Below are 12558 nucleotides of genomic sequence, written 5' to 3' on the forward strand. Positions count from 1 at the left end.
ATTATTTACGTGCATGTGGAAATCTCTTACAACGTGTCTAAGAATGACCTTTGGATTTAAAAAAAACCTTCTTAAAACACACCTCGCAAGAGTAAATATCTGTCTAAAGAGGGAAGAAGTCCTAAAATCAATAGGGATGCTTTTGCTTATGCTTCTTTATCATCCAAAGCCTCTAATTTTTGTAATAAATTACTACTCTGAGCTGACATATTTAAACACTTTGCTTTGCTACAGTATCTTCAGCTGAAAAGCTAATAATTTCATATTGATTAATATTTTTAAAACTCATAATTGTATATAAAATACATATATATATATATAAAGGTAAAAAAAAAAAGAGTGCCTTCGTTTTGAATAATTCTCAACCTTTTATAATTAAAGCTGTTTTACCAAAAGCCAACCTTGCTCCTGGCCCTTCCAATAATAGCTCTAGAACTAATCTATAATGAGTGAGAGTTATTTAGTGCAAATAAGAGAGTGACTGACACATCTACACATTATTATAACAATAGGAAAATGTAGCAGAATGCTAATTTATAGAAATGGCTAAATAATCATTAAAAAAACAAACTGAAATACAGACAAATGTTTAAGTTCTATTAAAACTGGTGGTATTATCACTAGGTATCACTAGGGGTGGATGCACTGTAAGGCCTATATAGTTGATATAATCTGCTAAACATTCCATCTATCCATTTCTTATACCTACATAATCCTCAGGGCCACAGGGGGCAGCAGCTTATTGCTGCAATCAGATTTTTAGAGGTATAGTACACCCTCCTTATGTTGTCTGTACATTACGGCACAACACAGAAGGAAATGAGATAAACAACCAGACACAAATCCCCTAAGATTCTAACAGTAATTTAGAAGAAACAGGAATACCTAACAAAAAAAACCAATACAAAAAAAAACATGATTACTCTTACAAAATGTTCCAAGTCCAAACTGAAATATCCAAGACAAGAATAAAACAGTCACATTCTAAAGATACTGTTATACTGTTTTCTATGTTGCTGTATATCCTGCTGTATTGAAAAATGCAATTTACAAAAAATGAAATAGAATAGAACAGAATAGAATAGATCTTTATTGATCTCGCAAAGGAGAAATTTACTTTCGACTCATCTCTTATAAAATATGAAAAGGTGCACAAATGACGAAAGGTGCATGAATGCATCCAGATACAGTGGACGGTAAAAAATAAAGAAGGAGACAGTAAATGTACAGTAAAGTGGTGGCAGGTAAAGTATGGTTTCTGTTTTGTTAAAAAGATAAATAGGATAGGTTATTGCAATGTTATCACACCAGGTTATAGTGCAGCAGCATAGTAAAGTCTGGCAAGGTCTGAATGTGAGGAAATGAGGAAGATGTGAAAAGTCCAGTCTTGTCAGGACTTTTAAGTATCTGTTTGTTTTGATGCACTCCCATTATGAATAGGGCATTTGAACTGGGATCAAGAGTGTGGAACTCCCAACATTCTATTGTGTACGCTTCTCCTTCCTGTCACTGTGATATTTTAGTTTTTTTATTTTATATTTAAAAAACTGACTCTGAAAATACATTTTAAAGGTTTACTCCCCCATCAAGGGTCAAATCTTTATTCATCTAATTATTCCGAGAGTATGTCTAGTGTAACTTTACCTTACACCACGCATACACTATACAATATTTTCAATCTTTGTACTCAGCTATATATAGAACTGTTTGATGACATTGCAGGGTTTAAAAGTTCACAGCTCACTATGTATGTTCTTAGACTCTACGTGTCACGTCTTGGTTGTGGTTTAGGGGACCCAAATGCAGAGGCAGAGAGGCTGAGGTGATTTCTTGTAGTTTTAATGATTAAAGCAGTTAACAAAGGCAGCAATCCAACAAAAAATGCAACACAGACCAGAACCATGGAGACATCAGGGGAAAACATGCACAAGGAGCCAGGGAGAGACAAGGTGAGCAGAGACTGAGACAATGGCAGGGCTAACGAGCTGACAAGGAGCAGGTGTGAGGAGACAACGAGGGAGCCAAGGGGAAAGGAACACACAAACACACAAGAGGGCAACAGAGGAAAACAACAGAAAACCCTGAGAACTACCATAAATCTAGAAACTACAACAAAATAGAAATGAAACCAATAAAACTAGGAAACATGGAGCAAAGTAAAAAGGATAACAGAACCAAAACCATGACGCTACGGCTCGATGCTCTGATGCTATCTATCTCCTCATGCTGCACGTCCAAAAACTGCACGTCAGAATCAGCGCCGAGAGATGGCGTTGGTTGCACTCATCAGTCCGGGAGGAGAAGAACTCCCTTGTTTGCACATGCGCAGTGTGTGAGGTTATGGTAATTCGACTCGTGGACACTCGTAATTCTGCTTCAATAGCAGTATTAGCCCACGTACACTTTACGAGGATCGACTGACTTTTAAACATGTTTCAATTTCCTCCTGACTTTACAATTCCTGATTGGTGATTATCGTCACACCTGTATACTACATGACGCAGGACGCAAGATGAAGCTGACGCTCGGCCCGATCCAAAAAAATTCTAGCACGACTGGAGAATCAGAATGAAAAGGGCAAAAAATCGTACAGTGTATGCCAAGCCTTAGGCAAACCAGGTATTCCAGGGTGAATTCAATTCAATTCAGTTACTTATATAGTGCCAAATTCACAACACATGTCATCTCAAGGCACTTTACAGTTCAACCAGATCATACAGTCAAATTGATTCAAAGTTTTCTATCTAAGGAAAACCAGTTGATTGCATTGACTCATTGACTCAAATACAATCCCTCACACTAAGCATGCCTGTAGCGACAGTGGAGAGGAAAAACTCCCTTTTAAGAGGAAGAAACCTCCAGCAGAACCAGGCCCAGTGTGAGCGGCCATCTGCCGAGGCCGACTGGGGGTCAAGGAGACAGAAGCAGAGATACAAAAAGCAGCTGTAAAAGGCGGCCCCGTCCATTGTTATCAGTCAAGGCAACAAAGGTAGTGTGAGATTAAGTAATATTATCATGAAGCCAATGCTGCGATATTTGGTTGGGAGTGGCGTACATGCACACAAAAACAATTCATAGCAGCTTAGCTTATCTGGTAACCAATTGTGAAACTAGATGTTCAAATGAACAGTAAGATGATTTCAGAGATGATTTCATTATCCTTTTGTTTCAGGTCTTACAATTGAAATGAAAAGCCAGTAAAAAAAGCGCTAAGGCAATCGTGCTAACCCACATGCAACAGTTATAAGAACCAGAAGGAAATCCTAACCTTCAACTTCTTATTATTAGCTGCAGCATCCTTCAAATGTCAGTCAGAGAGATCACGTGAACTCCGTATCTCCCTCTGTTATGGAGACTGCAGCAGTTCAGACTTAATAAAAGCAACATAAATAAGTTACTAAGTCTGACTTAGACAGATTGTCTTCATAAATCTTTGAATAAAAAGCACCAGGGAGGTAATTTAGACATAACACCAACACGTTCAGTTGTCAATGGACTGGTGGAGAGCAGAGCAGGTGTGAAAGAGGTTCAACAGTATGACAAATGACTTTTGAATTAATCTGCTCTTTTCTCTCTCCGTAGTCTCTGCAAACAGAGATGCATGTAGCTTTGCAAAGTCTGAAAGAAGCTGACAGGAGGAGTGATCAAAGCAAACTTTGAAACTGCATGGATGGCAAAAAAAAAATGGACGGGCTGTTCTTATAACAGGTCAGTTTTAAAAAGTCCCTGACGGTCTTTAACTTTGTCCTGGTGTAGGTACCAGATTGACTCGGGCTGCCAGATTGACTCGGGGGCCTGCGCCTTTTGATGACGTCACAATATGGCAACTCCGCCCGTCACTATATGGCAACGCCACTCGTAACGATATGGCAACTCCACTCAAACAAACTACATTGCGCCCGCGGTCTCTATTTGTCACAAATCTATTCTCGTTACAAATGCAGACCGCGGGCTCAATGTAGTTTGTTTGAGTGGCGTTGCCATAATGTGACGTCATCGGGAGGCGCAAGGCCCATGGCGAATTCGGTGATGTCATCGGAAGGCGCAGGGACCATGGAGAATTTCTTCGTAAAATTGTCCGTTTACAAACCGCAATCCCGTTTTCGAATAAAACCTACACCCCGCTATAATTACTTTAGTAAGCTCTCCAGACCAATCAAAATGTTTTGCGCAATTGTGCAAACGTTAAAACAATTATGTATTGTGACGTCATCAAAAGGCGCAGGCCCCCGAGTCAATCTGGCAGCCCGAGTCAATCTGGTACCTACACTGGCATTCTGCTGCTGTGCCTTAAAGGGATAGTTCATGATTAATGAAATGTGGTGTTCGCCTGTAATGACTTAATAAACTCCAACATAAAAAAATGGAACCGTGGTTTATGTTATAAATCTTTTAACATCTGTTACATTTTTTTGTTAGTATGATATTTAAACAGTAGCTAATTACTACTTTTAGAAAACATGGCGGTTTGGAGGCAGTGCATCACTACTAACCTTCCTATGTGAAACATACTGAGAGCGGAACATCAGTGTTTTCTGATCAGACTAACCACCTAATACAGAAGAAGTCTTATTTGAAAAAAAAAAGGCTATTATAATAGTTTAGGGCATGATGGTCTTCCTACCCTTTGGTTGGTCAATTCCAATTTGTTTTTTTTTTTGTTCCATTACAGTGAAAGCCAAAAAAACATTTTATAAATTGAAATCAAATTAAAAATGAATAAATAAATGCACTTTAAAAATAAATAAATAAATGGAAATTAAAAAGCTAAATATTTTAATACATCTTTTTTTTTCTTATATTTAATATTTTCCAAATTATTTTATTTGTTTTTTATTTTTTGTTTTTTGCTTGATTTTTTTTTTTTAGCTTTTTTAAAAAAGATTTTTGTTTTTAAAGTAGATTTTTCTGTGTGAGTTTTACAAAATTGCATTCTTTTAAGAATCTTTTTAAGAATTTATTCTCTTCACCCTAAGTACAACATAGACTGCTACTCTTGACCAATGGAAATGTTGTTGCTACTATATAGCAACTCTTTTATACTCACTCCAGAAAAAACAAACCTGCCCAGAAGAAATGAGAATTTGACCTTTAAAACACATTTTGAACACAATGTAATTCATAAAACCCCATCTGAAAAAGATAAATAAAAAAAATGTAATTCGAAAATATAAAATCTGTTAAGAAAGAGAATACAATTGTGCATAATAAACTTGTAAAACTTTCATCCCTGTGTCCGTTAGTGGTGTTCTGCATTCTTGGGTCGCTTTTAGGGAACCCATCATGACAGTTACAAATCGCTGAGATCTTCTACACCACTTTGTGGACAGACCATACATCTCTTTGTAACTACACCAGCAGTCGCTTTGAACAACATATATAAGACTCACCAAACCAGCAAATAATGTCTATTAGCAGGAGGTTGCTGGATTGATCACTAGTAGTAATTTATAAACAGACTGAATGGTGCTTTTCTAATCATACTGGCTGCTGATAGTTTATATTAATAGACACATATTCATAGACCAAAATGCAAATCAATGGAAGTCATCCCAATGTGGCTCATGTGTCATACTTCCAGAGAGTTAATTGGCCCAAACTAGATTTAGAAACCCAACTATAAATTTGGCAGCAAAAAAGAAACAGTTTAATTAAGGTATATAAGTGGGACTTAAGCATTACATTATTGTTTTGCCTCGTCTATGCTCTGAACATAAGATGAAATAGATGCTGAGCAATAAAAAAGGTTATATTTCATGTTTTATTTAAATCTAAAATGCATTATTTTTTCTGTTGGATAATTACATGTTGTGTTCTAAGGGAACATTATAGAGAATACCAAGCTGGATCTATATTAAAAGAAAGACATAAGAGACTTATTAACTTTATATAACACAAGAACTTATGATCCCTTTTTAAAAGAATCCCACTTTAAAAGTGATGTAATCTCCCTTAAAAGCAGAGAAGTAGAACACCGTTAAGGTGGATAACCCCAATTTGAACAAAGAATGTAAAAGATGTTTTTTGTCTAAATGCTGCCTCAATGCCTGGTGCTCCTATTATCTCCATCTTCCCCTGGCTTGTCCTTTCTGAAACGTTTCTGGTGCACAGATGACAGTAGGAGAGCAACAGTTGCTATGGAGATAGAGTAAAGTCACACATGAAAGGAAGTTCTGTAGATGTTCAGATTGGAGATTTAGCTTTACAGAGCAGACATTGCTGCTGTACATCCCTGCAAGTGAGCGTGTCCACCACAGCATTAATGTTCTCTGCTCGTCTCCTACCTATTAGAATTGCATGAGACATAAAGAGAGGGAGAGAAAGCAGCACATGATGCATTAGAGGAACAAGCTGGAATCTATATTTAGCCATTAGCTGGAAACTCCATGAACAACAAAGCTAACATTAAATCCATCAGATATCAGGACAGGGTAATTACTCATTACTGAGAAGCTACTCTGTTCTAACCTTCTTTCATGACACGGCCTCAGGGATGGCTTAGCCTTAAAGTTAACAATATGGTTAGATGTGCTTGTTAAATTTTTTTTTTCTTGGTGGATTTCACCATTATCCTTTGAGTTGGATAGAAGCTGCTGTCATCAACCTGAATTATCTGACATTTACACATCACTCTTTCTTATGTTTTTAATAATCTCTAACCAATAAGGACAGTGGTACACTTGGTAATGAAATATCACCATATCTGGTAATGAGGGAACTTATAAGGGCTACAAACTTGGAGAAATGTGTTGGGATCCCTGGTCAAAATAGAAAGACAGGTAGTATAACCTCAGACAAAAAATAATTCAACCTAACAGAGACCTTCATTCTGTGGATAGGAGTACTGGGGTAAAGTAATAACTGGTGAAAATTTAAATCAAAGTATTTTGGCTTTGATTCAAGTTTTTAGGAACATTTAATTTGTTATCCATGACTTCCCATCTCACTGGGGTATAAATATGATATCAAATTGAGGATAGGTTCTTTTCCATTGATCAATTTCTCTGTGTGACCCAACCTTCTGACATTTGAAAATGGAAAACTAATCACTGACATACCCAAAAGAGATTTACAAAAAGCCTTGAAAAAGAAAGAGCCACAATAGTTGCAATCTCAGTGAACTTGTTAAAAGCTGCTATTTCTTAATATACCCTCATTGTGCCACTGTTACTGCGAACCAAAATTACTTTATTTTAGGCTTTTCACAGATATATAGAAATTTGTACACTGCTGAGAAAGAGGTTAATTAAACCAATTTCCTTTACATCTAAATGTTTGGTCCATTGTAGAAATGCTCATGAAAAATTTCTGGATGTTTTAAAGTAACCTGGAACTATCCATCAACTCCCATTTAAGCATCTGAAGGTATATAGAGCCCTTTGTTTGCCCCAAGCCAAATAAAATGTGGATAGAATCACAGAACTTAGCAAATAAAATTTAATACATTACAAAAGGCCAAATCTCACAAGATTTGTCCATTTGAGGGAGATGCAGCAGTCTCTGAGGTATTTTGTCCGACACCAATTTCTTTATCTGCTGTTTGATGGTTACAAAGGTTGGGCTCAGGTCAACTGTGAAACAGAAACATTAAAATCCTTCCAAAAATGAAGGGCAGAACTAGACTTTTCGGGGAGCAACTTTTCACCAAGTTTTGTCAGTAAATAATCATCTGAACTCCTAGGAATACATTTAATGAAGCTAACTAGCATGAGAGAGATGCTTGCAAACCCTTCAGCGTACAACTACATCAGCACAAGCAAGGCGTGAGTTTATTTTGGACGTTAATTGTCTTTTTGTGATTTAGAAAATACAGGAAAAACATAAATTTAAATACCAAAACGAAAGAAATTGATAGACTTTACTTTTCTTTTTGATACATTTTTATGTTCAACGTTCAAACACTTTTACAAAAAGGCTCCTTTTTAGTGTGAGATTATATATTTTACACACAATTATATATTTGTTTTCAATAAAAAGGACAGGAAAATATGTTTAAATACCTTGCAAAAGCATGTAATGTTGTGCTGAACAACAGCAATTTGCTTTATTACGGAAAGTGAAACAACGATTTTGAATTTTGTGGCTATTCATTTGTTTAATCTGTTTTATCCACTTATGTAGATGAATAGAAAATGGTTTAAATAAAACAGTTGGAATTGAGAAGAAAAATTATTATGGGAAAAAATAAAATAGATTTAATAGGATTCTGGATATTGATCCAAAGAAAAAACAGACTAACAAAGCAAAGCCATTATATGCACAGGTTGAACACTGGACACTTGCTGTATGTGAACAATACCTTGTTTCATTCTGTCGTAAAGCAGATGTCTATCAATTCTACCTTCAATCTTTTCTTAATTAGAGCGGAGCAACAGTACCAAGCAATAACACACTCAATCCTTTTCCAGCCTGACAACTCTCCACATGAAGAACTGCTGCCCAGTAATCTGCCATTTGCAGTAAGAGCTGTGTGCACAGACAAACCTGCAGACAAAAAAGACATTACTACCTTGTCATGACCTTCCAACAGTTTTCAACCATTGCACAATTTTCTTCTGTCGGTGGTCTACATATAGGCAGGAATTCCTTGCAGTGCACTTTATATTTTTTTCATATCTTCTAAGATTGCTGTATTTATTTGAATAGACTTGCTGTGAGAGTTGTCGTGAGGACAGAAAAGTCAGAAAGCATTAAGGAACACATTTATTTCAAGTCGGTTTTCACTTTGTCCTTGATGCATTCAGACAAGAGCAAAACACACAAAAACAACATCATTGATCTCCGCAATTATATCATACCACTCTGGTCTGCTGCTTCCTGCCAAACTAAAGATGAAACTGTGCTACATATGGAGAGCAATGGAAAATACTTAATACTAAATAAAGCACCCCTCTTCAGCTTCCATCTGCTTTTGCTTCTTTTATCACATTTCAGACAAAGCAAAGAGTAAAACCCGATATAAAGCAATTATTAAATGACAATTTCATTGATTAATCTGCTAGATGGTTGTTTCACCCTCAACAAAAATTGCCATTAAGCTTTTGTGATAAAAGCCAACATATCTGCCAAATCTGAATACATTCTTTATTCATTTTGAGTCATCAGAGGTCATTACTTTCACATTTTTTTGGTAAACAGCAAAATCAGTTAGTCCACCAACCACTAAAAAACAAATGCACTCAAATTAATCTCAATTAATAATAGTTAACTTAATTAGATTGACCCAACTTAATTAATTCACCATGGTTTAACAGTGGACTAGATAAATAACTCAGTTTACATATCATTTCACAAGGAAAGATCCTTTCACATAAGATCCCGTTGGTTTAGTAGGTTCATTTCCGTATGGTTGATAATCTAAAAAACAAACAAACAGCAAAATCAGAATTTATTTTAAAAGGGGAAAACTGAGCATGCCACGAGACAAAAACTGGATCGTAAAAGGTGCTACAATCAGCATGCAGCCCTCCTGCATATCAATCTGCACATATTTATTTTGCATGCAGACACAGAGACCCAATTCCTGTTCATATGGATGTAAATAGCATCTTCACTGGTTGTAACGATGGCGCCTGGAGCACGTGATTAACATGTTAAAGCCAAAGGCTTATACTTTATGCCCCCCCCCATGAGTAGTCTGGCAGCGCCGTCACTGCAGCTTAGCTCGCTCCCCCCACCTCTCTACTTAACTCAAATCGATGGGCCCTCCTCTAGCCGAGCCATTAATCAGAGCAATCCGACAGAACTACTGAAACAGCCACTGAGGACCTGGCCTCACGACCTTGTTACAGCAAACTCACAGTAGCCTAACGCACTGAGCTAGCTGAAGTGGCCTTGTTCATGGATGGAGGGATGAGGGAAACACTACTGATGAAGAAGTGGAAGGCAAACAATAAAGCTCCCGCTGTTTTAGTCAACCTCAAAGAGAATCCCACTCTCTGTACCTCTGTTTCTTCCAGTTCAAAGCCAATCCTATTTTAGTTCAATCTTTCAGTGTGCAGAGGATGCCTCTTCCAATCAGATCACTTATGTTGTTCACCGCGCCGACATGGTGTGAATTACCCTGTCCGTGACACCTGAATCAGGGCGCCACTGAGCCCTGGGGCTACATGGGATAGCTGTAACTACTTCTGGATCCCTGAGATGAGACATGAAAGCTCTCAGCAGACCTGAATGAGTGACGCTTTTTCCTGCATGTTGTCGGATGTTATTTAGCTCCAACCCTAACAAGGTGCACAATGTTCAGTGCCTGTCAGACCTACAGAAAAAGAGTCAGTTTATTACCTTACTGTTTTTATTACCTTACTGTATTTTTTTCCCCTGCACATTATACATCATCTTAATCTAAAGTCTCCCATGGGGCAAACATTTTTTTTTATGTTCACAGTCCAGCTGTTTAACTGAGACTGGCTCGCGGGGGAAAAAGGAAAGCCTACACTTCTTTCCAAATAATAAACATCCATAGACATCTATAAATCACTTCACAAGTTTCTACTTGGGAGAGGATTCCTGCCCTCCTGATTTTTCTTTTAAGTCAAACGAAAAAAGAAGAAGACAGAGATGTCCTGGCAGAGTTGACTACAGACATTCAGGGAGTGTCATTCTCTTCTTTTGCAGTAAAGTAACTTGTCTCTTATGTTGGTTTATTTCTAGGACAATAACAGGTTTTTATCATTAACCCGAACACATTTATCCAACCAATGTTTCATCATCAGTAAAACACTGTCAGGGAGATTCAATGATTCTGTTAGAACAAAACGAAGCATACCTTTGATCCTCCTGGACTCCTTTCGCTGGCTGGTTTTGACACCCGACTGGACCTCGGCCTCTGCTGACATCCTCCACCGCTGAGTCCCTTGTCCTGCTCACAGCAGATCCACCATGAGTTAGCAGCCCACTAGCTATTCCTCCGAGCTCCCAGTGTTCGATTCTCCCTTTCAGCTCCTGTGTTTCTCACAGCAGCTCCTTGATACTGAAAACCTCAGTCAAATCCATGGTGACATGTCTGCTACTCCTCAATAAATGAAGATCCAGCATCAATATATACGTTCTGTCACTACTGGTCCATGGTGTTTGAGTAATACAAGGCAAAACATGAAGCGCTGATTGAATTAAGAGCTAAGCGATCCCCTGGAGGGCCGGTTCAGATCTGATTTGACATCCTCTGGAGTGTACCTGAGCTTCCTCAGTGAAGGTCAAGTATCACATGGTCTGTAGTGTTGCCTTTTATGAAGGTTCACCTATTGCTCAGGAGCAATCCCCCTGGGGGAGACTTGCAACATTGATTGAATCAAATATTGTTCTTCAGAGTAGGTCAGAAGGGGATATTATTCTTCGGTGGGGCACTTCAGTTCCAGATTGGTGCATCTGTAGCTCTCAGCACTGAAATACAAGAAGACAGAGATAAGAAATGTTAAGCTGGGGGTCGTTAAAAATGAAAATGACACATGCCTCTTGTTCCCCAATTACAGTATTAATATATGAAATGGAGGGCAGCAATTTAACAAATCAACAAAGATGTTATTATCGCTTCTGGATCATCAATCCTTAATGAGGATGGAGTTAATGCTCGCTGCTCAGCGGCCACCCACGAAGAAGACCTCAGGTGAAATATCTAACACTCTGACTTTATGTACTCCTCAAGAGTAAATACAGAACAGTAAACCATGACCAGCGCTTCTGTGCAGGCAAAGAAAACATTCTGAGGATGGACCGTTAATGGTTCCAACAGCAGGAGAGGAGGGGAAGCAGCAGAGAGAGCAACGAATCACGGGCTGTTTGAAAGCAAACTGTGGCGGGACTCCTGGCACAGTGGTCTATGAAGTGGAAAGCCCCACATTGTTTGTTAACGCCCTTGAATCGTTTGCAGCTAACACTGAGGGATGGGGGGGTGGCATGCCAAGCTGGCACCATGGCTGCTGCAGCTTCTGTTGGCAAAGTGAGGAGCTATTGTTGGGGAAAAAGGACTGAAAAGAAAGCACATTGTCCTGTCTGACATTGTGTGACACTGTTAGTGTGTTAAAAGAGACAACACAAGTTGGCATGTCATTTTAAAAATGCACTGATGCACTGAAGGATTCTTAAGATTAGAAGTTTATCAAAAGTCTCTAGTTAGTTTCTGTAAGTATTTGTTTTTATCAATTTGGTCCTAAAGTGTGGATGCTATCAATAGTATCCAATTATTTCTGATGTTTTTTTGGGGCATGTGTTCTGTAAAACATGTGAAAAACAAAGGTTTACTCAAAAAATATGTCCAAAAATTGTAGGAACTACTTAAATGTTTTTTTTTTTACTTAAGTAAAAGTAAGAAGTAATTATCCAAAAAATGACTTAACTGATAATAAAAGAGTATTTTCTAAAAAGGATACTGAAGTACTAAATGTCAGATCTTAACATTTGATTTCATTTTTTCAAATGATAGAGATTTTAAGATCACGTTCTGGTGTTTTAAAGGTTAAAATTCATAAAAATACCAATAAATTGTAAAAGAAGAAATGTACACAGAAAAAACACAACTTTGAAATACAGTTTTTTGACTAATAAAACCCATCCTTACAG

General features: G+C 37.7%; 1 protein-coding gene across 1 annotated transcript in view; it reads right to left on the reverse strand.

Annotated features, from left to right (window-relative positions):
- LOC119779317 overlaps window positions 1-12558 on the reverse strand; it is a 97776-nt gene that overhangs the window by 58809 nt on the left and 26409 nt on the right. Inside the window, exon 2 of the mRNA XM_038278919.1 lies at window positions 10769-11382. Within this exon, the coding sequence (XP_038134847.1) occupies window positions 10769-10838 (70 nt within the window). The 5' untranslated portion in view covers window positions 10839-11382. The remainder of the gene's footprint in view (window positions 1-10768; window positions 11383-12558) is intronic.

Source organism: Cyprinodon tularosa, unplaced genomic scaffold, assembly GCF_016077235.1.
Source record: "Cyprinodon tularosa strain WSP-4 unplaced genomic scaffold, ASM1607723v1 ctg145, whole genome shotgun sequence".
Lineage (NCBI taxonomy): Eukaryota > Metazoa > Chordata > Actinopteri > Cyprinodontiformes > Cyprinodontidae > Cyprinodon > Cyprinodon tularosa.